Genomic DNA, 26,750 nt, shown 5'->3' on the forward strand with positions numbered 1-26,750 from the left:
CAATGACTGAAGCAACAGCCTTTTGTAACTGACAGCCAATCCAATGATAGACATCCAAGCGTCAAAGTCTGATACAAAGAATGATACAAGTGCCTGGATCACTGTCATTAATAGAATAAACAGTACACAGTGTTATTTAAGCACAAAATGCTCAGCTTTTTTCCCCTTCGAACTGCAGACCTCTGGAGACTAGTATTAAAGGAAAGCAACACCCAATGCTTGAAACATCTGAAGCTGAGACACTGCTCTGCATAAACCTATGGGATTATTTGGGTTTGTTTAGTTAGTGTGATTTCCGCTCAGTAAAGGTATAAATATGTACGCCTAACCCAGGATTTAGAACATATTACCACTGGGCTCTCAGTAACCTGAGACTCACATTCTAAAATCCATAGTACTATTCTTGAAAATTCAAAATGGATTCTGACCTGTTAATAGATATAGCCAATTTATCAGTCTGTACCACAATGAACTTTATTACCTTTTGATCTTATCAACAGTGAATGTCAAGAGAGCAAAGGGTTTGAGAAGCATGTTTCATTTCCAGAGGAAGTAACTTAGTACCTTCTTGTCATTGTATCCACTGTGGGTAAATTTAGGCACGGACAGCTCTCCCATAGGAGACAGATAAGCTTCCTTATAATCTATCCTAATGGCACACTTCTGACTCTCAGAGCAGCTTTCCTTCCTTGATCACTGATTTTGTCTGCTGCTCTTATGCGATGGACCACATTTAACCGTTTGGTAGTGCTTTAGCTTTGTTTTTTTTGTTGTTGCTGTTGTTTTTTTTTTTTTGGGGGGGGGGGGGTTGTGCAGTTGACTCCAACCTGTTTTTCTTGTACTTTGTATCTCATGTGACACAACTACAGTGCACTTTCAGTGGTTTAGAAGGGGAATTGTGAAGTTGCCAGAATAGATGAAACAAAACTTTCTCTTTGAGCTGGAGGCATGGAAAACACAGTAGCACTCTGTGACGCTTTGGCATACTAGTGGGAGCGTTCTGTGTCCCCAGGTCCGCTTCCTGTTCCCAGGCTGTACTTTGGATTATGCTCTGAACTCCCTCCAGAGTAGCGGGACACCCGACTACATTCATGCCAGGCAGCACCAAGGAGGATAAGAAAGGTATTTGCTCTTTACTTGGGCAGCCCCTGGTTGTTCCCTTGTTTTTTTTCTTGTTAAAGGGGGAGAAAACATTTTCCTAGCCGGAAGGCAAACAAAGCACAGACAATTTTGCACGTCTTTGCAGCTAATGTACATGCTCTGACACTGCCTGGAGGCTTTATTGGGATGGATAATTTATACCCAGTTTCACTTCCCCTTATTTGCATCTGAGTTTCCAGAGTTCAATGAAACAAAACTATATAGAAATTTAACCTACTGTTCTTCTCTTTTCTTCAGAAGATAACAGAAAGACTAAGGCAATAGGATTTAGGAAAGCTATTGTGATCATTAATTCTGTGCTGGTACTTGAAGTACTAAATCAACCCAACTTCCAATTCATTAATCCGGTTTAAAGCAACAGGAACAGAGTGTTATGGCACAAAAACAGAATAATCCCAAAGCCTTGAGGAACTGCAGTTCACATGACAGGCATGTATAGGAGCTCCCAGCCAGGGCAGCAGGCAAATTATGTGAAACATTAGATACAGGGTAGGACCTGGCATGCTCAACTTCCCCAGCGTGTTATTTTATATAATTAAAATTAAATTCTTCGGATTTTTTTTCTTTCCTTAAATAGCGAAGAAGATTGGAAGCAGGACTGATACTTCCTGACAGCTGTGACCAATCACAGATTCCTGGCTTTTGAAGTATTTTTTTCCTTCCCTGACTTGTGCATTTTCTTTCAAGGTTTTCCTGTGTTGATTTACTCCCTGTTCTCCTAACTGATATGTAATTTTCCTCTCTGCTTGGTATGGCTGTGCCCCCCCAGTTGCTGTTACATAGACTCAAAATTAGCAATGCAAAATCTACAGACATAATACAAGCCTCTTACTATTTCTCTTGAAAAGATTCAAAACTGAACAGCAGAATGATACCCTACATTTTATGGTGAAAAAAAGTGCCACTGCACTTTTCTCTCTGCTTAGCCCACTAACAAAGGCAACTTGTTATATTGTTTAACGTCACTTTTAGTGCAGATAAAGAACTTTATCCATAAATACCTTAAGCAGATTATTGCAGAGTCTTACAGTTAGAGAAAGGAGACTTGGGACCAGCACTCTTCCTGGTTTAGCCACAAGCTTGCAGCTTTGCTTTGGCCAAGGAACTTTACATGCCTGGAAATTAAGCCAAAAGTTAAAAGTGGATATCACTCCTTACCTACCACATGAGAAGCAGGAGGGCGAATTTAATTACAGCTTTGGCATATAGGAAGAAAAGCTACAGAAACAGTGAATGTGAATAGTAAAAGATTTTGCAGAAACACTAAGTCGCTGAGGAGACTCACTACATGAGGGGCCGATTTTTACAAAATTTTTTGTGTACATAATACTAATTATTTTATTTATCAACCATTTTAATTGCATCCACAGTATTTGGCATGCAGCAAATACAATAAATAATCATTAAAACTTCATCAAATACACAACAGAGAACACAAGCAAATACTAAACAGAATAATGGAGCACTGAAAAGTAGGCTTTTACATCTCATCCCCAGCATAGCTTCCAGCATCATGCTGGGACATTGTTTCAGTACTGACTCAGATGGAAGAATAACCCTTGTTGCATCACCCACATCAGTCCTTCTGGCACCATGGAGGACACTGCTGTCAGCACTGACTTTAGGGAAGAACAGCCCCTCCCTGCAACACCCTCTCTACTGCCTATTGCATAGATACTGCTAGCAGTAGGCCAAAACCCTGGTGGTCATAGCAATTGTTAGGGAAGAACACTCCTATATTGCACAAAACAATGGACTTCCACCAGAATTACTAAGTTTGAAAAAACTTGGACTTTTCAGTGTCAGGCAAGAAGGAAACACTTCCAGGTTAGGCAGAGATCAGAGCTGATTTAAAAACCCAGTTGAACACAGCAGTGGCTGATATTTTGCAAATTAAATTTTATGGATGGTTGAACAAAACTGTGGCTGCATTGTAGGTTTGCTTGCACAGTGCAGTATCTCACAAGAGAAAATTCCTTCTGCTTTACAGCAATCTGTTGGGATCCAATACAAGACAGCATAGGCTTTAAAATCCTATATGAAACAACGATCCAATAGAAAACAACAATCTTTTACTGTTTGATAATAAGTTACGGTTATGCAGTCACAGTTATGTACCTGATTAGTCTAGGCCCTTTGAGGGAACAGGGAACATTCTCCAACCCCAACTTCATCCAGAACCTCCACTTTGAAGAGAACAGTTTAGCTAGTCCCCAATTGTCTTATATCCACTCCCTCCCTTATAGCTTCTAAATCAGCTAATTTCATTTATTTTGTTAGCTGATCTTATTCGTTCAGCAAAACAGCCCCAGTTCCTCAGCAAAGAGGTGTTGTCTTGAGACCAGGCACTATAGTCAAAGGGACAGAGCCTCCATCAGAGGTCATGGGATGTCTGATGCATACATTCTCTTCCAAGTTTTGCAAAATAAGACCAGAAGGGTCCAGCCTTGCTCAGATCTAATAACTATTTCTTCCTTCCTAAAAGATCCCCATCCAGATGGGATCCTTGCTGCTGATGCACCTTCAACATGTCAGGCAGCCACACCAAATACTGACAGGGAATAAAACAACCTGCATTTTTAATTTTCTGCATTCATTTTACAAAAGCATATTTTTATGATAAAAGAAAGGTCTTCAGAAGACAACTTCTCTTTTACTATAGTAAGAATTAGGTCACTTGAATTAGATCTTCAGATGAAACTAGCTGGAGGCATATTCAAACCAGCTAAAAGAGTGACTATATCCACCCTGCATGTAGTAAAACTGTAGTCGAACCCTTTGCTGAAGAATCTTGTGGATGTTAGAAGTAGATGCAGATTCAAAAAGTGCCAGCACAAATTCATGGAACAGAAGAGAAACCCTGAGGCTATTAAATACAAATCTATCACTACAGGTTCAGCAGCTCCCTGAACCAAAAATTGGTAGAGGCTAGGAATACACCCTGAAAAAAACTCTTATGTTTGCACAGTTTTCACACTACTTAATATCCTGGAGACAGGATTCTAGATTAGATGAAACTTCTGTTTGAAATGGTATCACTGTTCTTGTGGTTTATGTTCACAAAAGGGTATTGCCTTACCTTGCACTCAGTTTCTTTTTCTTTATGGCAGAACATTTGAGCCTTGTTTGGTTTGCTCTGAGCCCAGCTGTTGCCAAAATATATGTGATGAAAGTCTGCTAAACCAGGAGTTACTGCCAGCCAGTGACAAGTGCAAACATAGCATCAAGATGCTTCTCTACAATATGGCAGTGATGGAACATGTGGAACAGTTGGATTTGGGCAAGGAAGGTTTCCTTCATGAATCTGACCAGAAAGTATCCCAAAGGAGCTGGAATATATAACTTTCCCTGGATTGTCAAGAAGCTTCCTTACCAGAGGGACTATGTACATGTTAAGTCATGATGTGATATCAAGAAAAAAAAAAAATCTGACTTGTGACAAGTTAATACCCTTCTGGTGGAAGGCAGTAGCTGGCTACTCCAAGCCAGACTGGAGCTAAGAACAGGCAGCAGGAAGGAGAATCAGGGGACAGACTAGAATGGCTGATAGAGGACCAATGGGGACAAGCAAATGAATGAACATGAATAGGCGCGTGTAAATAATCCTGCAGAAGCCTTGTACTGAGACCCTGAAGTAAAGGGTAATTAGCAATACAGGTCCAGGATCTGGCCTGCTCTGAGAAGAGACAATTCTGAATAAGACCAAGCTGAAAAAGACAGTATGTGACGAGGCCTTGAGTCAACCAGAGCTGTAAGTGGATCAGCCTAAACTCTCTACTGACAGTAAACTCCCTCCAAAGGAGACCACAAAGGTTTTTAAACTGGAAAAGCCAGACTTTATCAGAACACAAGATGGAATAATTGTCCTTTCTAAAAAAGAGAAAACTTGAAATGATTAAGTAAAACAGAGTAAGATTTAAAGCATCTATAAACAAGTTTCCTCCTGCCCACAAATGAATCCCTTCTTCCAGGCTTGGTCTCAGACCAGCAACATGGTGGTTTTCTGAGTTGCAGCAAATTCTGCGCGGTCCCTTCTAAGTCCCCAAGGATGTTTATTTCCATCTCCTCTTGAGCTTGACTGTGTGCCTGTTCCCTGCTTCCCTCTGCAATGTCCTAGTTTTGCCTCTTATTGAGCTCTCACCCTCTGACAGCCCAACCCCACATTCTGAAAACTTCTCTCCCTAAGAACGTTCACTTACTCCTTGGGGAGAAGTCTTCCTGCCTTCCTCCAAAGGTTTCTGACCCCTTCAGTCTCTTTTTAAAAAAACGTGACATATAAACTCAAACAAATAAAGCAAATACGACCCATTGCATAGGCATTACAAGACAAAAGAATCTGGGAAATGAAAAGTTGCAAGTCCTGAGGTAAGGTCAGCAGATGAGCTGCCAAGAGAGCAACTCTCAGGAACTCTTAAAAGGTGACCAAAAACCAGGCCATAAATCTGAAAACCTTTTCTCCTAACTTAGTTATGTTGGTAGGTTTTGTTATGTCTGTATCTGGTGGATTCCTAATGGCTGAGTTTATTCTAACAATTTCTACCACAACACCGAACCTATCTTAGACTCTAAGAGAAAAAATGCTGCTTTTCTAAACTAGGTAGATATAGGGTGAACTTTTGGACCATCTCTTAGTAAAGTTATAATATAGTTTGTTCCAAGGACTGTAACAAATTCATAAGCAGGACTCACCTCTGTTGCTGCTGTTGGTTGCAGTGCTAGGTACAGTGTAACATATATCATTGCCTTTTAGGAAGTCATCACAAAATTGACTGTTAACTGGTTTGCATGTTGCTGCAGGGAGACCATTTCAGAATTCTTGGTTCCCTAGACAAAATCCAAATTTTCAGCATTGCCTATACTTCTCTCTCATCCCATGGTTCTCAGAAATTTTTCATAGACCCAATCTTGTGCTCTGGTTCCTATCTGAACTTGATACATGAGGAGGTATATGGGGTCTGGCCAGGAAGAAACACCACATTATAGTTCAAGCAGTTCCTGCCTCACACAAGCATAAGGTGAGGTCTACACTGGTGACTTAAGGCCAGCTGGAGCGTCTATCTGAGACTATCACAAATGCATTTTCCTGAGCTTACCACTAGAAATCCGGTGAAACCAATTCGTCCTTCTTTGTATCAAACCACCTTTGTGACTCACTGAAAAATCTTATTTGAGCTTTAATGGGGTGCACAACCAAGTGCATAAAAGATGCTGATTAACTCGTTCTTGCTCATAGTCCTCCTGTCTTCTGGAAGACCATTGGTGCTTCCAGCAGTGGTTTTCAGGTGGCCTCTTCCAGACAGCATTTGCTGCTTTTTAATTTCTACCTAAAGAGCACATATTCTTAAGATATCCAAAAGAAGGCTAGAATAAACTTTATGTTTTCACATGTAAAAGAGCCTCATGTCGAGTTGGTTGAGGAGAAAGCATCAAATTAAGTGCATCCAAATGCTGTAGGGTATTTGTCTGCCATCTAAGATGAGTTTTGAAATCTTAGGATGTGGGGAACTGTGAAGCTGCACAAGCCTGTATTGTCAGGGGATGGATCTCAAGCTGAAGTCTCCATTAGCAACTGTAGACTGGTGCCCCCTTTGTGGCAAAGAAGTGATGCCTCATTACTTTTTGACAGTAGACCAGGTCACATCACAATGCTACAGACAAGCCACGCAAGACTGTCCCAATTAATGCTGATCCCCATCCAAAATTCCCAGTAGTTCTGACATATCTTTCTTCCATACCTATTGACTCAGTAGAATTCTCTAATCTGTCCCATAGGAAAAATAAGTTGAAACAAAATTTGCATATAGATTTTTACTTTTAATGACTTTTTAAAAGTATCTGTAGTAAGCTTTGTTCTGTTTGTCCTACGCCTGTTTGTACAGCATTTCGCACAATGGGATCCTGGTCCCTAACAAAGAGCTTTAATAAGGCAAATCATGTATAATAGGATGTTCCTGACATTTTTTTTTCATTGTGGATACCTAAGACTATTTATTATGCTTTTTGTAATCATTTCTTTTTACAAAGCGCCAGCAAAATTCTATCCTGTTCTCTCTGGAGTACCTGTAATTTCAGCTAGGCACAGACCTTAAAAAACATTTTAAAATGAAATATAACTGCTTTGCTTTTAATGTGTTTATTGGAAGCTGCAGATGGAAATAAGAAACACTCTAGGCTGATTTCTGCATGTCTGAAATATCCACTGAAAATACATTATCACTAGGAAGTTGATAAAAGTGGAGTAAAATGTACAGTATTTTAAAAGTTACAGTGTATATGGGAGACACCTATAATTAATATTAAAAAAATTTTTTTTTACCTCTTTAAAAAATCTTCCAAAATCCAGTATCTTTGAGATGAAGCCGCGCTCTTTGCTCCACTGTAAGGTAAATATACCAGCCAACATAAATTACATCATAAAACAAACAAACAAACAAAAAACAAAGTGGATTTGTACTTGAAATCTGACCTTTAAAAGCAGTGGGAAGATTTTGAAAATAATAGTTTGTTTGAGCAGTGGGTTTTTTTTCCCCCCTCTGCTTTAGAACCACTTGAAAACATGCTCATGCTCATACACTAGCAACTATATATGAGTTGGGAAAATTATTTAAGAAATCCAAGTAGTTCTGTGAGCACTGGAATTAATGAAGCCAGTTTCCTATGGCTCTGTGCCTTACAGTTGAACTGCAATACCCTCAGCTCCTTCTCCACCTCTTCTTCTCACCTTTGCTTGACCTGCCAGCTGGGCCAGAGACAGCACAAGTTTTGGCTAGTTAGGAGTTGCATGTGTGCACTGGTCTGCCAGTTGCTGGCCCTTGGTTACTAGGTGAGCCAAACAGAACATGCTACCTCTCAGCCGCTTGGAAAAAAAAGTGAGAAAAGTGGTTTTAGAAAGCGCATATTGTGCAAGTCCCCTACAGGACTTTATTATCTTTAAAACTTATGTTCTCTGCTGGGTCAGGGGAAAGAAAGTCCAAAATCAGGCTAAACACAGCCTTTTATGATTGAAGCATTCCTTCTCATCTTGTGAATAACACAAATGAGCTCAACCTGTACTGCTGCAGCTAATTACCCCTTTTGAATAACACAGGTATGAGGACTTGTAGTAACAGTATCCTACATGCTTAAGTTCATGTAGTACCTTGGAAACCAAAATGCTTTCTATACACCCTAATAATCCTGTGTAACAACTATACAGCAACTTTCTCTTCCATTTTGACAAAAATTTCCAAATACATTTATTAGAAACCTCTGACTTTGCACTAGATCATACACTCTCCCACACTGTTTCATAGTCTTTCACATGAAGATGACTATATCTTTCTCTGCTTTCCCCACACAGTTTTTTCCTATTTTTTTCTTTGCTTTCTTGACACATTTTTGTTTTCGTTAGTGTCTTTTGCGTTCCTTACCTCTTTTGGCTTATTGCTTCTTTTAAATTCAGAGTTGCTTTCTTTGGTTGTCCCTGTAATATCAAAGCATAACACTGTCCAAAAAATTCTGTAGTACTGTAAAATCATCTTTGCTACTACTGCATGTCATATACACTTATATGTAAGCAATGCAACTACAAAATTTGGACCAGATATAATGATAGATTATATTACAGATATATTAAAATTACAGATTTATAACCAAATCTATGCTCCAACACTTCAGAAACCAGTTCTAACACAGGAGGGTTATATACCTGTGTGGACAGTAGAGTGTAGGATGGCTTTATGTTCATATCACTCAGGTTCTCTGTTGTATTCCTCTGCCCTGACCACCTTCAGACTAATCTGTAACTCCTCCCACAGAAAACAGTAGTGTAAAAAATGCTACATCAATATGAGACAAGAAGAACTCCATATCTTGCTGAAATGCCAGAGGGCAGGCAAAGTGTATGTAACAAATTAAATTGGAATTTGGCCAGAACTTCCAGGTTAAATCATGGATGTTGGTGAAAACTGCTGAGAAATCAATCAAGAAAAGTGATGGCCAAAAGCCTTACTTTTTTTTTTTTTTTTTTAAATAATGACAGCTGAGAGCTATTCAAACTTAATGCCTTTTAGGACAACCCACCCCTACAACACCATAAAATGGGATTAGCAGTGGGGTGGCAGTGGCTGGAGCCAAAGATCACTTTTTTATATCCAATGAAAAGATACCACTAGTTAGCCTCAGTTACTAAATGTTTCTTTATCATTTCTAATGCAAGAATGTGTTTAAAATACATTCCTGTAAAATAGCATCTAACTGCTGCAATAAAATATGAGACATTCACTGTGAAAATTGTCCTTGATGCTGTTTCTGTGGCTTTAGTGCATCAAATTTACCAATTATTTCTATTCTCCTACTGCTTGTGTGTATGAAAACTTTTAAGTTCATGATTTCAGTTGACAGAGCCACAGGACACCAGCTCTGTATCAAGTATCAGTTGCGTTTTCAACCTTACTGATCTCAGTATTACAGACAGAATTAGAACTGACATCCTGATGTTAGAGCTTAAATGGTCTGAGAAGGAATAAAGATATTTGCAGTAAAACAACTGCCGTTCACAAAGCTATGTAAAAGACATGTAAAAACTCTTAACTCCAAAGGCAAGGAAATGTGTAATTGGGGAGAACTGAATTAGTAATATAATTACAGACTTTCAATGAGTGATTTCTCAGGATATAATGAAAATAAAGACTGCCTTCTTATCATGAGAAATCAGAACAAGAAAACTTTATATGCAATGCATATTACTTTATTTTGGTTTTACTTTATATTTTAAAATATAATGCAAAGCTCTGTTTTTCTATGAAATGCTTCCATAGAAATTTAGCTCTGGAACTCTTCAGCAAGAATGATTTTTGCTCTATTAAACGCTGAGATGGCTCAATCTCTTTGCAAGTTTAAATGCATCCAGTTCCACTAATTCCAGTGGTGTTTTATTTAAAGTAATAAAGAACTCACTCTGAAATCCAGATGAAACACACATGGATGGACCCCCCACCTTGGAGAAGGACATGGTAAACCACACCTTACTTAAGTGCCTATAATGCAGGCATATGCATCTAAATCAGCTGTCTGGTCCCCCTTTTTACTACAGAGAGATCTAGTCAATATACTCAGAGCAGTTGGCTGCGATTCATTTGATCAAACGTTGGTGTTTATTTTGGGGTGAGATGAATCATGCTATAGATCCCACATACTCTGTTGACTATAAAGGCAGGTTAGCTTAGATGAAGGCACGTATTCTGTACAAACCCACATTTAGTCAGATGAATCTCCTTCACACTCTGGAAGAGGCTATAGACACAACAGCTTTGTCCCATTCAGGAACACCTCTGGAAAAACTCAGTGATTCAGGGCCAATGTAAAGACCCACCCTTATTATAACACTGTAACATGTTGCCAGAATTTTTTCTTTTTCGCCCGTATGGGTAAACAAATCTTTTACCTAAATAAATGTTTTAAATACATGCTCTTTAAAGAAAACTGCTGAGACTCTGTCTCACACAAAAACTACCATCTTATTCTCTAAACAAGTTTATACTAGTGATAGAAAATAAAAATCAAAAAACCAAGAGCATATCGTTGTTCTTAGTGGCAAGTTAAAAACCAGAATCAGACAGAATAAATTCACATCAAGCATCCATATCAATGAGGTAATAAATCCACTTCAAGATTTCACACAAAACCCAAAAGATCAATTACATACAACACAGGAAAATTATTCGAGTTCTCTACAAAAATTTGGCAGCATTAGGCAAATGAATACAGATGCTAAGTATTGATTGGAAAAATAATTTATTTTTTAGTTTACAAAAATGAGAACATTTCATGTTACACTTTAAATTATGAGTAATACTAACTTTGATCCCACAAAGGTACTAAGTATCTCCTGAGATGCAATAAACATTTACAACCTTGCTTTCAGGAATAGGTTGGAATAAGCCCCAAGTCAGCAAAAAGTAATGAAGATTGACATTTTTGTTACTGTTTCATTGGCTAACATTTTATATTCTGATTGTAGGAAGTAGGTACAAATGTTGAAATTAAATTAACACATGAAGTTTTCAGGTAGATCCTTAACCAAACTTAAACATAAAGACATCGGTGGACACAACATCAAGACATGAGTTTGCAGTAACATACTCAAAGCATGGTACACAGCTTTCATATACTTTGTATTGTAATCACTTTACATATCTCCACATTTATGACATTTTGTTTTGTATTTATGTTTGATTTTATTTATGCTATTGATTCTGGCTTAAAATTTCCAGAATCCATAGGTATATGTATACTGAAGTCAATGGAGTCACACAACAATAAGACTAGTGTGACGCATGAATCAGACCTCACACATAACCGAGTATCTACAAACTTCCACAGGTTGACAAGGATCCGTGCTTAGGAATAATATGGAAGCAAATTTCTCCTTTTATACTTCCACAACATTTTGTTCCCAGACCTGTGTTATTCTGAAAATGCAATTGTAGATATAGTTTTATATGCATCCATGCACCTCGCAGAAAGTAATAGTCAAGCAGTAGTTTAAGTCATTATGTAATTCTCAAGACAGCTAAGATTTATTTTTCCTAAAGATGGCAGCTAACGGAAAAATTGGAGTGAAACCACCTTGGAACAAGTGAGCTTGGAGCAAAACTGTCATATGACAAAAAAAGTTAAAAGACTTGCTGTAGAAGTTGGAGGATATCTGATAAGTAGCTAAAAATGGTTTTATTTTGTGAGTTTTATTCAAAAAAAGTCTATCAATAGTGCTAGTATTTAGATGTAAGATATAATTAGCTTCAGCTACATATAAGAAAACTCTTATTATAGGTACCTGAATTTGTTGAAAAAAAAAGATGTGAAACTAAATATTTAATTGTGAGTGTGAAATTCAGCTCACGCATCTTATCTGACAAACTATCCTTACTTTAGGAGGGTTTCATTATTTTGAAAATGCTGTAGTAACCAATATTAGAATGGAACAAAAAGCAGTAATATTTCTGAAATTTTAACTTTCATCAGTTTGTATTGAGAATATTTAGAAGTACAGTGGTTTTTGTTATACAATTAAATTTGCTTTAGTCTTCCTGAAAAATAAAAGTACCTATACAAGAGTCCAAATGAATCCCAAACCCCATGTATCAGATTTTGAAAAAATTGTCTAAAATAAAAAATGAAGTAATGCTGAATTATGCCAAATTATTGCAGTCTGCTACRACAGTATTTAGATAAGATAATGGATTTTTCAATGCATTTTATATATTTGTTTGCTCACCAGACCAACATATACTTATTGTATGTGTTGAAAATATTCCTCCATCCTTTTTTTAAGCTCAGTGTGAAATCCTAACTCCACTGATATTAGAGACAAGGCCTCTGCTATCTTCAGTGAAGCCTGAATTTCTATAGCACAAAGGATGTCACAATGTAGGATCACACATGTTTATGCATGTTTATGAAGATAAGAAACATGCATGTAATTATGTGAACAGGTCTAAATACGATGTCCATGTACCTGCTAGAAGTCTGAACACATCTTTACATTTGGGAAATAAAATACATAGGAACCTACAATAATTCAGGTTACTTCAGTAATGTCAGCTTCAACATACCATATCCAGAGTATTTTACTGTACAGGAATGAAAAGTAGCAGCATGTTTACACATACACACACACATATTCAAACTCATGAGAAAGGATAAATAAAATGCAAATTTAATACAGAAAAGATGGATACACATTTTTTAACAGAGATGTCCCTAACACTCTGCTGAGAGTTGAGTTTATATAGGAGTGTGATCAGGGAAACTTTTATATTAAATCGGGACATGCAGTCCTTGCAAAAGCCTTTCAAGGACTTTATGTCAGAGAATAATTGCATGTTGAGGAATTTCATTCTACCATGCCTCTCTCCATTACATTAACAGGTGCAAAGAGGTTAAGAGGTATTAAAGCCATCTCTTCTCACTTTACACCAGTAGAGAGACATCCTGCACAAATATAATTCTTTTCTGGAATTTTGCAGATTCTTCAAGTCACTTTAGAGTGTACAAGCAGTGGCAAGAGTGGACTGTGAAATGTGATGTAACATGTGCAGCGTCACATGTATAGGAAGGCTGGGCAACTTGAGTTTGAGAATTTCCTAATCCAAATTCTTGATCACATGAGACTAACTTTGTTTCAGACTTAGAATATTAAATGTAAAAAACCACTGTATTTTATTTGAATTAAATAAAAACAAAAAATCTGGAGGAAAACTACTCTTACACCAATTCACTCAATTAGCAGTGCTTGTAATGAGGTATCTGAATTAGCTCCTTTTTTAGTCAATTAATTAAAAAGAAAGTGGCAATATATTATTTAAAAAAAAAGTTCTAGAACTCAAAAGTGACTAACTGAATTTTTCTCACACACTCCAAGAGAGGGGGGAAAAAAAATTTTCCAATAAGCACATACAGAAAATTCAGCTTCAGAAGTGACTCAGCTTCAAAAACAGTGATTTACAGAATGGACACTCTTGCAAAATTACCTACAGACTAAATGGTTGCTTTCTTCTGGTAATGTAATACTGAGGCAGGAATCTGAACATCTGATACATTTGTTAAAATACATTGGACTAGCCAGCCAGCACTCCATATATCAACCATCTTCAATGGAATTGTTTCAAGTTTTATATTCAGCGCACACTGCACATAACAGAGTTTCCTAAAGTATGGGACATTGTTAAGTATAAATCAAAGTGAGCAAGTCTCATAATAATAGATGCCATGAAATGGAGTTGATGTCTAGTGACTAATACATTCAGGGGCTTCAAAGACAGTCTATAAAAAAGGAGTTACTAAAGTTTAAGAAATGACTTGCACTCACAAAAAGTGAAGAGTGTTTCTTGACTTTGATATCAGATTTTTCTCCAAAAAGAACAGTTTATTCAACTTGTAGCAAAAATTCTGCCAACTTCATGATCCCTTCATGGCTGCATCTGTCTGGATGAGATGGTGCTGTCAGGGTTGCACCCAGCAGTGAAAGCTTCACTAAAAATGGTGCAATCATTGAGCTCCATACACCAAATAGCTTATGTCACAGACGCAAACTTTTCTCTTGGCCAGCAGTAAGCACAACTCATCTTAATCATTTTCCACACTGAGTACAAAACTGGGACACTGGTGGTTTCTGTGAAAAGCCTAATGCCAGAACATAAATTGGGATGGCTTCCAGCTTGATGTTTGTTTAACAATGTGAGCAACACAGAAATCCACATTTGCAGAATGATATTGGGATCATCTTTAGCAAATCTCAGCATCACTTTCCAGAAATATTTTAGATGCCAGCAATTGTTTCTACTGATGGTAATTTGATATTGACACCCTGAAGAAATATACATCATAATATGAGTTTTTAAGTTCCTATGCTAAGCACTTAGGCAGATCTCCTAAAACAGTTTGTAGCCTCTTTTCTGTCTGGAATCAATAATATTTCAAGGCTATTGCAGTGGYGTCCATCCTTTACTACTTTCCATTAAAAACTGATAGTAGAATGAATGGTAACATTTAAAAAATCTAGACAAACCTATTAAGATACAATTACTATTGCCTGTGGGATAATCTTTAAAATTAAGCTGCCTGTGATCTGATGTTAGTCAATTTACCAAGTAGGCTTTATATTAGCAAAGAAATAGAGTGGCAAAATTCATATGAAAAGAGATTATGTTATAGGAAAGCACTGCCTTCATCATACTGTCATTCCCTGGGCATATCAACTACTGAAATTATTAATGCAGGATAAGCGAAGAAGTGATGGTAGGTTAGTGGACTGGCATCTTCTGACGTACTAGTGCAATGTAGATGACAGATGAGAAAAGCAGTCTAAGATTAAAACAATTTCAGTCTGAAGAGAGATGGAGTTAATAGAGAAAAAAGGAGCAAGTTCGGTACTTACTCAAGCAAAACACCCATTTTCTGGAATAAAGACAGCAGGATTAACGCTAAAGGAGTTATCTTTACACAGACCCTATATTTAAATGTAATACTTAAATAAAAACATGTAACATCAGGCTCAAAAATATTTAGTTCCAAATAGCACCAAGTACGCAACTAAATAAATGACTAGAAATTAAAAATTCATCACTGCATATTTTCTCAAGGCATATGATATTGCAGGTTTTGCATCTACTAATGCAAGAAAACCCCAACTCTCATTCTTACAGGCTGAGAAGTGTCAGATGTGTAAATTTAGCTTTAGAAACATGATAGTTATTGTCTTTAGTACAAATGATAGATGCTGGATGTTGCTGTATTTTAACCATAATAATCTCTTTCATTTTTGTTGTCAATATTCCCAGAGGCATTAAGATACTGATTTAAAAACCAAGGTTATCAGATTCTGCTTTGACATACTTCTGCGCACACTGCTAATATTTTGTTCAGATTTAAAATCTAATTTAGTTCTGTACATAGGAAAGCATATAGTTCATACCCATAACAACCTAGACATGTTTACAGTAAAGGGTTCAGATGAGTTGTGCTACAGGGGAAAATATTTCAGTATGTTAAAAAATAATTTATCCAAAATGGAATCTTATCTAGGGATCACTTTTATTTAGATGTAAATACTAGCTCAAAAGCAGATTTTAAATTAAGACAACAAGAAAAGTGTTCTGAAATTTTAATTTATTCATAACTTGCTTCTCATTCTTCCTACTACTAGTTTTTCCTCTACATCTGCTTCTAAATTCTACAACTAGATAAAAAGCACAGGAATTTGTGTGATGTCCTACTGCATATTCGTTTTTGACAAGCCTACATCCCCAGATACTGGTCTGCAGCTCATACTGACTTCAGTGTCAATTACTTTTGAGAGAGGAAGACAGGGCTTGAAGAGAGATAAATATATTAGTAACACTTTTTTCAATATAAAGAGTTTTACAGAAACATGGTAAAGTTTGACATAGGCAATGCACATAAGCTTATTAATGCATTCTTCTCAGTGTTATAGATATGAGAATGTATTCAGGCTTTGTACTACTAATTTTTTAGCCATAAAAATGAGTGTTACAACTATACCTACTTGTTTACTATCACAGTAATACTGGCATTTTCATTCATGAAAAATGCATTCAGTGTTATATGGTACAGAGCCTATGCTTTGTAAGCCAAAGGAGAACTGATACGCAGACTCCTTAGCTCAAGAGTGGATTTTAGAGACTATGAGAATAGTATTTTGTTTGAGCTAAGGAATTTTATCTTATTTACTTTGGTGGGATAGCTGGAAAAAGGACTAAGTGTGGCTGAGGTCTGAATGACCAAGAAACTGAATATTAACTGAATATTATCTTCCATGAAAAATTTGAGAGGTAAATGTAAGAAAATTGCTTTGTTTTACATTGTGATTCAGTTCTGCTCCACTCCACAAGGGAAGCACACTGCTTCCTGCACTAAGTTCTCTTTTCATTTTGAAGTTTTTTCTTGGAATAATATAATTAGATAATAAAAATCAACTCCTTTGAATATTAAGTAATTGCCTTCTCAAAACTATTCAAGAACAAGTACTCTTATAGTCTGATGTAAAACAGCAAAGAACTGAAAGGCATTGTAAAACTGAAAAGTAATTCAAGTGTTGATTATTTGATGCTGAAATAGGGGATGCTGAACAGGGCCAGTGCGTCTTCTCCAAATTAATAAACCCATTACTGGAAGCACAAGATTGAATCACTGTAGTTCAGGACAGCATTTAAAAATATGGATGCCTGAAATTAGCTTGTTAAATCCATTATTTAGTACATACATATAAAGTAGCTTAATTTACCAAATATTGAACAGAACAAAGACACTAAACACCACTTGTATGTGTGATCCCACATTTTTTGATTATTGAAAACCGCTGCATTGTGCAAGAATGGAGGAATGGGTCATTAAAGGGTTAAAATTCAAAAGAAATCTGATGACCAAAAAGGACAGCAAATTTTAGGATCTGAAATATACAAAATGTTTTATACAAAAATTATCTGTTTTTCTACTTTAAAAACTGAAACTGGTGAGAGGAATATTATTTCAGGCCAATATGGAAAAAATATTATTTCTTAAACCACAAAGGGACAGTTTCAAATACTGTCATGAATGGAACTTTAGCGTTCAATAAAAAGGAAACAAAAATCACTCTGTAATATGAACCTCTATCAAAGGTGGAACAGAGACAAATATTATATGCTATCTGGACTGCAGTGCCAAGAGGGTAAATTTAAGAAAGAATTTCCTGGCTTTAGAGACCAAAAGCCTACTCATTAAAAATTCCTTTTTTTGTGGTTTAATTTCTTCCCTTCCCTTCCCTCACCCTTTTAGAAAATTTGAGAGAGGAAATAAAACTCTACTGAAAACCCAATCACGTGGCCAAAGGCAAATATATCGAGCACTAAACATATTTAAGGAGTCTTACAGCCAGAATTCTTCACCTAGTAGTGATTTCTGTCCTGCATTGTATGAAAATTGATTCAATACTTGATGTAATAATGAGGGAGTTCAGACTGCTTATCCTCAGTTGTCAAATACAAAACAGTAGTGATACTGTTTTAAAGAAACACAGTTCAGATTTCCGAGGTTCAAGTGAGGAAAAAATGAATAAATAAATAAAAGGGTAAGAATTAATATCAGATTTTTACAAATTCTTTTGGAAAAAGAGACGATACTATTTTTCAAAGTACTGCTTCTCAGCAGAGGTTCTTGGAGCTCAACCCACTTACCAACAGGCACTTCACATCTCAAAAACTGTTTCAGCTTCAGTTAAATGGGCTGGGCATACATTTATCCATCAGCAATCTATGCATCAGTCACCTTTTTAAAAAGATCTCATTACAACATGATGTACTTTGAAAGCATGATTTACTGTACTATAAAATACTTTAAAATGACCTTTCTATATTTTTTTAGCCATAATTTGTAGGTACCATAAAGTCTGCAAGTTGCTGACATTTTATTTTGCAATTATTTAACATTTCACCAGACAAACCAGCTAAAATATTTTAAACACTCTATTTACAGCTGTGCTCTGATCTAATTTAAAAAAAAAATTACAAATGCTGGATACACTTAAAGTAAGTTTAGTTTATGGTAACTGTGGCCTGAGTTAAACACTACTTCTTGTTATCCATACTCTTTGTACACCATGACACAAACAGGTGTTTATTTGTCCAGCCTTCTCCACTGTAGACGATTATTTGTTTATTTTTTTGTTCTGGCCCTGTCGTTACTGTTCAGATCAGAAGAGATGGATGTTCCTGTTTTGCTTTCCTGACCTTCTGAATTAGCAGATGTGCCAGCAGTTTGCAAAAAGCCAGTGCCAGCACTACAATGCATAGCATTATGCACATACAGAAGGTAAGGAAAATATTTAAAACCAAAATAGAAAAATTTTCTATGGGACCTGAAAAATTGTGAATAGCTGTTTTTATACAATAAAGTAATTTAAATGCATAGAAAATGCAAGCAAAATCAATTCAAGTTTTTCCCATTTCCTTTTCTGATTTTGATGTTCTTAGCAAAAAGTTGTGTTTGAAACAGGCTGAATACAAGAGGATTCTGTAAACTAAGTCCACTGTCTACAGAATCCACTGGGACTGCAGAATACTTCTTCAAGGGGAAAGAAAAGTCCCATTTTTAGGTGGCATATAATGACCTGGGAATTATGACCAATAGACCTTCAGGGCTTTAATAATAAAAAAGAGACACAGTGTTTCAGAAGGAATAGGCTCCCTAATATGAAAGAAGCTGACAAAACAGAATTGTTTCAATGGTGTTTGTGTTGCTACAGTGCTCTGACAGGTTTGGCCAATTTTTTAAGGCACATTAGTGCAAGAGAATAGAGCATAATCCCAGAAAACCTTTGGCCTACAAATTACATACAATATCACCAGAGTTTGTTAGTCTCTCTCTTGATGCTCTTTCACTTAAGTTTTTGGCAATAGATGAATAATTAAAGGTTGGTCACTGCTATAAGCAGACAGAATTACTACTATTTTAAAACAAAAGAGTGGAATTCAATTTACCACAGAGAAAGTTGATGCGTTTTTGTAAAGCATTCTACTGCTTCCCTCTTTCTGCTTGTGACTTCATTTCATTGACAGCAACATTAATGGGATCTTCCTTGGTGGCACTTATATCAAAAGGAACCATTTTTTTCATAAATGCTAGAAATAAGAGTCAGATGAAAAAAGTAATTAAACATCTTCAGAGAAACATGTATGCTTTGCTGACTGGCCATGAATAGGTTTAATATCTATCATATATTTCATTATGTAATATTATAATACACACAACAGGCAATATGATACAATAAATATTCAATATTAATGTTTCATTAATCAATTCAATAATAAACATTAATAATTAATATTAATGATGCTATGAACTGAGCAACAGAGATTTATTTTTCTAGAGAAATAGTTTTTAATACTATATACTACTGATATGGCCAAGATAGCTTTCTTATGCAGAAGAAATGTAAACTTTTGCATTTTCTGAAATTCAGTAATTCTACTAACACTTCATTTCCTTTTAGTTTTCCAGCATTTTTATTCAAATAATACAAAACAAACCACTCAGAAAATTCCTAAGGGAATACCTTCCCCAGTGGCATGGCCTAGAGTCAACAACTCACATTGAACAGGTGTTCATAGGATGCCATATGCTATATATTATATATATACACACCTTTGCAGGTGTGTATAAATATAATGCTTATTTCTAAATACATTATATTGTATCAAAATCTAGACAATATGAATTGACAAAAGATCTTATGATTAAGTGCTGCAGGAAATTATGAATATACAAAAATCTAGCAATTATTTGACAAAAGGCAGAAATTAAGGGGAAGAAAGTGCATATCAATTCATACAATATACCTTTTTCTAATGACCTCACCTATACCATAAAAGTGTAAGAAAAGTGGTCCTTCCTGATTGATTGTTATAAATACTCATAGTGCAATTTTTTGAATAGTCCAGTAAAATCTTAGCAGTATATAACTGAAAGTCATGTAATGGGGAGCAAATCTTCACAGTTTAATTAGGAGTAGTGAGATGTTTTCACTTCCAGAAGGAAAATGAAATCACCATGCTTGGGACAAAAGTAAAAGCGTGAATTATCATTTTTCAGCATAAAGTTTTTAGTATTCACCTAGAACTATACTGTTGTATGCTCTTTAGACTGTACCTCCTTTCACCGATACTCAAGCAAAAGCGAAAAATCACACAAAAGATTCATTGCCACACTAAACCCATTTGCAAAGTGATGATGCTTAGTTTTCAGTTATTCCAGGTCTTTATCACTGAACAGTCCTAGAAGGTTTTGTTCTAGAATGGTGTCCCACAGCATCATGATGTTACAATATATTATTCATTTTCATTATCTTACATATTTATAAATCAGTCAATTCAAATAGTCTTAAGAGTTTATGAAAAAGTATATATAGAAGGATAAAGGAGGACACCAGTATACATTGCAGGGGATAACTGTCACAACAATAAAAATCAACATTCAGGACAACTTGTTTTTATTCAACCATTACGCTATTCCTACTGTGTACCACATTGACACAAGCGTGTTGTATCTCACCAGAGCCAAAGGGTCAGAGAAGATTGTCATCCTAGCTGCAAAAGTTAGGAAGACTGGTGGCTATTTTCTTCTCCCTAAAGGCTCAGCTAAGGAAGTCCTGGAACAGAGATTCTCAACAACAATAGAAAGCCTGAAAGCCATATGGCTTCTGGGAAACCATCCAGGTTAAAACCTTGAAATTATGAACTGTACAAACAGAAAGGCAGGAACCAATTCACAAAACTAATGCAAAGCATCTGTAACTCTTGGGGCCTTTGTAATATAAAACTTAAGAAAAGTACAGTGGCCATGAAAAACAATTTCTGAGGATTATTCTTTAGATAACAACTAGTAGCTGATTTTTTAGACCAACCTTTTTGGTTTGATAATAATATAGACTGCAAACATGTCTACTGAATGCTTCCTTGTATAAAGTATTTTGTCAGTTAAATCTCTTCCTTTCTAAGAACATAGGTATAGAAATAAAAGTCCATTCCCACAGTATCTTTTAAAATAGCGTGTTATGGAAAAGTTGTCATAATCATAAAAATTAACCAGAAACATGAAGACCAGACATAAAACAGAATTCTAATTACTTTTCCTTTCAACTGCCTGCTGTATTGGCAACTTTATACTAAATATATATATGGATGCAGATTGTTGTTCCCTCATTTCTGCCCCAGGGAATTTATTTAAGATGTTTCAATTCATTCTAACCTAAAGCACTTTAATTTGACATTTTAGGATGCCTATCAAAATGTACATGTAAAACTCAGAATACTCTCAGAATACTGAATGTAAATTTTATAATGCCTAGAGATTAGCTGAATCGGTAGGAAGAATTTCTGAGTAGTACTGCAGATGAAACTTTCCTGCATGCATCGGCTTGTGTAGTTAATAGAAACACTTGTAGCTTAATAGTGAACGTAGAAATACTGTACTGTTAGGTATGTCTACATATGTGCCTGATTATAGAGATCTCTACAAAATCATATGTTGTTATCCCTTAGACTTAGAAGTTAATAGAGAGATTCATTTTAAGTAACAAAAGTCAAGGTTATTAGCCATAACACGAACACATTGGATTATAGAGGGAAGCCATAGCAAACAATTAGATTTGTCCCCAGCCAATGATTCCCTTGAGCAGAATGTTTATCAGCACTACAGACAGGTTTCTACATGCTGAAGTAATACCTCTAAGCAAGGGAGATACTGTTTGACATAGGCTACCATCTTTTCTCAACAGTTACTGAAAGATTGTGATAGCAATCACCGAGCTATCTGAAAAATACCTCAGTTTCAAATTCCTTCCAACCTCAATTCGTTTCTAAACGATTGCACAGTCCCCCAGTAAAAATTTGTGTCTAGGCAACCACTCAGATCAACCAACCACACACACACACACACACACACACACAAAAAAGTTATCCACACAACTGCACAAGTCTCCCTCAAGTCAGGAATATCTAGTTGGCTGAATATGGGAAAAAAGAAAAAATGGCGCTGATATGTCCAGATGGAATCACAGTTCTCTGACAGCTCACCTGCTCTTTACCCTGCATACCATGGAACAAAGCAGAAGATGAGAAATTTACATCCTATTTTTGTGTTGCCACTGAATGATAGGTGGCCTCAAGCAAGTCATTTAAACTCTAAGGTAAAGCTTACTTATGGATACAGATAATACTTACTTACTTACTTCATAGCAAGCTCACCTGTACACTGTTAGCAACCCTGAGAGGCTTAAAACAGAATGAGATTAAACTTTCCAGAAACAGAGTTTTCTGAGGTATGTAGATTACATGTACATATAGGTGTAAATATTTTTTCTTTTTTATTTGTTTTGTTTTGTATTTTAACCCTTAAGAGCTTTGGAAAGGGCATGTTCTTGCAAAATTCTTTACTATATCCAGAGGTTTACGGAAGCATAAAGAAGAACCAATGAATCTATTTATTTATTTATCATTTAAACAACAATGTTTTTTTGAGCAAAACTGCTTATCATTAATTTGCATCTATTCTTACCTATTCCACTTATGCAACAGTGCTACCTCACCCATGTCCCCCCCTAGCTGCACCCTTCTTGCAATACATGCAGTTTTTGTACACATTCTGCAACATCTTCTTCCTCAGTAAAACTCGCTTTAGCCATCATTTCTCCTACGTGGAAAAGCAAAAGCTGCAGCTATTTTCAAGCTATACACAGTAGCTAGCCAATATACAAGGTACTGCCTGGAAAGCCAGCATATCAAATAGAAGAGATATTTGAGCTCTCAGTGGAGCTTTTCTTTTGTTAGGGTCATTAATTGGGTCTTTCTCCTGAAGCAGCTGTTTTTCACAAAATCACTAGCAGTTTAATTATCTTGGAGAATTCTACTTTTCTGTCAATTTTAACTGAAATTTGCTAAATAGTTCATAAGTTATTAAGGGAAGAAATGCCGAAGACAGATGGCATGATCACATGGATCTTATTTCTCTTGGGAACAAGCGTAAAATTGATTAAAAAGTACTAAAGTAATAAAGTCCTAGCAAGTTCCATTCAAGTTAAGCAATATAAAGATATTTGTAATATTTTAGGAACAATTATGCTTCATCGTTATATTTTAACAAGTTTTTGCAGTGCAATCACAGAAAGTTGTTGTGTTTGGAAGAGAACTCTGGAGATCTAGTCCAGCATCCCTGCTTAAAGCAAGGTCAATTAGAGCAGATTGTTCAGGACCACGTTTAGTCAGGTTTTGAATACTTGCAAGTATAGAGACTCCACAACCTCTCCTGGCAACCTAGGTTTTGAATATTCCAAAGACGGACACTCCCCAGTCCCTCTGGGCTACCTGTTCCAGAAGGAATTAGGCAGTATATGCAGAAAAAGAAATAGTTTTACATAGACAAAATTAAACAAACTAGGTAGGGGTATTTCTTTTCTATATCCCAAGAAGAATCGTGCTTTGGTTTGGAAAGACTGTAACAGGCATGAGGTTATGGAAAAACAACTTCGAGAAAAGGGGAAACTGTTCCTGAAGTACACATGTGATTAAGGCATTCACTCTTATGCTTTGTTCCTACTGTTATTATTCAGTATGCTTTGCAAAAAGATATTAATCACAACTGTCAGTTTCCAGAAGGAAAAGAAACCGATTATCTTGAACCTCATCAGATCAACTCAAGACTTACTGTTGATAGGTAGTAATGTACTGCAGTACCCATTTTAAGACTAGAAGAACTGTAGAATTACAACCCCAGAGAGGCAAAGGTTTGAAAGTGTAATGAAGTTGGACCTTCCATTACATGGAATGCGACTTACTGAACAAGTTGTCTGTATGCAAGCTGGCTATATTGAAAAGAAACAGGAGGTGACACCCTTCTGAAGGAAAGTTTTCTGATATTTATTTGCTGATATCTTGTATGCTCAGAAAAAAAAAAAACCTTCAAAAACTTTTTTCTAAGGCAGTTGGGGCACTCATGAAAAGGAGTGCCTGCACCAGACAAAGATCTAATATGACTTCTTTTACTGAGCTGTGACTAGCTAGCTGTACGAGAGGTCCTGTAAACTTTCATGACCACAAGTTGGATATGCACTAGAGGTTAGAAAGAATAATTGAAAACAACTATTGAAGTATGAAGCAGAATTAGTGAATTCAACTTACTATTAAAATCTGTTGCATCAACATGAGGCTACCCAGTACAAATGAAAGGCTAGGAAAAATGCTTTGGTGGGGAATATGTCTTTCATCTCTGAAAAGATAAGGGCCTTATACAGTAAGATTACTCATGCAGACATGCAGAATCCAAATGCAGCCCTTTCCTTTGGTGTAGGTTTGGATGACAAACAAAATACATTGTATTTCCCATCTAAAAAACCCAATCAGTGTAATGTAAAAGTACGTCCTACGCAAAGACATCCAGTATCTGAAGCCAAAATACAGCAGGACCTGTAGGATAATTCTAGCACCTTTTGTAGAAAAACAGAATCCCTCATGCTATTCAAGTAAAACAGCTTTAAAAGAGGAAAAAAGAGGAAATTTTTGTTGTGGATTTTTTTCTGTGAAACAATACTTACAACCTGAATCTGAAAGCAGTGAGCTGGACAAAAAGCTGCTTTGAGTTCGCCAACTAGAAGAGGGAGCAGCCACCTGTATATTAGAAATTTCAGCATCAATTTTCACATTCTGTGACAGTCAATGAAAAATATTTTGCATCAGTTTATATCAAACACAGCTATAAATGTTAATAAAAAAATACAGTAACATACATATTGGTATATGCTGTGATTTCACATAAGCTGGAAAACTCTGATTTCAATTCTCAGAACACAAATATTGCAGTTAGGTTCAAAATAATTTGCCTATGAATTTCATGCCCATTTCATCACTACAAAATCTTTGCAAAAACTGCTTTCCCTGATGTGCCTTGGGAGCATTGCAAGTTTTTGTCACTACAATAAATTGTAAAAATGCTCTTTCCTGTTTGCATCACACCTAGGGTGCAGAACAAAGCATAACGGGAGGGCAGATATCAGTGAATAATGAATTTATCACCAGTTAATGATCCACATTAACTTACTGAAGTTCCCTAAGTAAGTAATAGTAAAACTTAAATCCATTTCCCCTCCCACTAAGAAAACTCAAATTTCACTGATATTTCATCCCAAAATATCTGAAGTTGCTTTTTATAATTTTTATTTTAACCATTAAATAAAGTCTGAATAATGTTAATATTTACAGCTAGACCTATACAGCAGAGTTTTTTGTTGAACAAAGTCTATAAGCTAGAAAAAGAAAATTTTTTAATTTTTTTAATTTTTTTAATTTAAGATTTTTTAAAATCACTTTTAAAAAGCCATTTAAACAAAAATCTCTGTAAATTCTTATTAGCACTGTGGTAAGTGGTCCTCAGTTGCAATACCTTTCAAAATAAGATTAAAAGCTTGGCTTGGTATCCAAATTACTCAGGTTCTTGAGCTGAGAAGAGGTGATGATGCACAAATGTACCAGTTCCTAAAACACTTCATTTTTCTACAGAATTTTCATCATAATTATTGTCAGGGAATTTTCTAAAAACATTTTGCAATTTATTATTCATGCTAGTATTAAGATTTGAAAACCAAACAGTAAATGAAACAAAATCCAACATTAAATTAGAGATACAATGAGCTTTTGTCCCATCAATGAAGAGGGATTTACTCCTATTAACACTAATGGGAATTATACATATTAATCCCCTTGTGTGCTGAAGAGAGACTTATTGTACACAGCACAATAACAACTTAAAAAGAATATAAAAAGTTTTTGTCTTTTCATTCTGCTTCCAGAAAACACTATCCTAGAACAGAGCTTTTAAACAAGCAATAGTAGATACTTCTATCAGCATCTGTATTACAAAATGGCTTTCTCTTTATGGAAATGTTAACTTATATATTTTACCTTTTCTCATATGCTTTATTTATGCTTACATGTGTATGTTGTGTTTGACTAGATGGTCAGCTGTTTGTGGCACAGAAACTGTCCTAAAACATTTTAACCCATCTCACATAACCATCTATCTTTAGGTTCCACCTAGCTTTCTCCCTTTTATTTTTTTTAGTTGGTATTCTCTATCTTTTTTTAATGATTATATATTTACCTTCTTTTTCCCTAATTTCTTCTTTGTCTGCTATCACTCAATACTTTCTTAGTCATAAAATCACTGTTGTTGAACTTGATGGTATTCTACCTACCTCTGGACTCTTTTATTACAGGAAATTTTACATTTTAACCAATAGAGATAGCAATTATGACTTTTCTTCTTAGCCATAGATATTTTACAGGCATCTGACATGACTACAGAAAAGCGGGAAGACTGAGTGGGGACAAATGAAATCATAGGAGGGAAGAAAAATAACTGCTTTTAGGGGAACATTTACTTTGTTTACATTTTTGCTCCTTAAAATGAAAACAGGCTAACATGTGATTAAATAATGAGTGTCTGTGATGAATGTCAGCAAGCAAGCTGAAAGAAGTGTGTTGCTACAGAGGGTAGGGAAGATG

General features: G+C 35.9%; 1 protein-coding gene across 1 annotated transcript in view; it reads right to left on the reverse strand.

Moving 5' to 3' along the window:
* Positions 1–10,932: 10,932 nt before the first annotated feature.
* LOC112974808 (centrosomal protein of 128 kDa-like) overlaps positions 10,933–26,750 on the reverse strand; it is a 119,459-nt gene continuing 103,641 nt past the window's right edge. The window contains exons 17-19 of the mRNA XM_026084156.1: positions 24,785–24,857; positions 19,179–19,319; positions 10,933–17,967 (exon numbers count right to left, since the gene is read on the reverse strand). Coding sequence (XP_025939941.1) covers positions 19,213–19,319; positions 24,785–24,857 — 180 coding nt within the window. The 3' untranslated portion in view covers positions 10,933–17,967; positions 19,179–19,212. The remainder of the gene's footprint in view (positions 17,968–19,178; positions 19,320–24,784; positions 24,858–26,750) is intronic.

Source organism: Apteryx rowi, unplaced genomic scaffold (assembly GCF_003343035.1).
Source record: "Apteryx rowi isolate R43461 unplaced genomic scaffold, aptRow1 scaffold_627, whole genome shotgun sequence".
NCBI classification, from domain to species: Eukaryota; Metazoa; Chordata; class Aves; order Apterygiformes; family Apterygidae; genus Apteryx; species Apteryx rowi.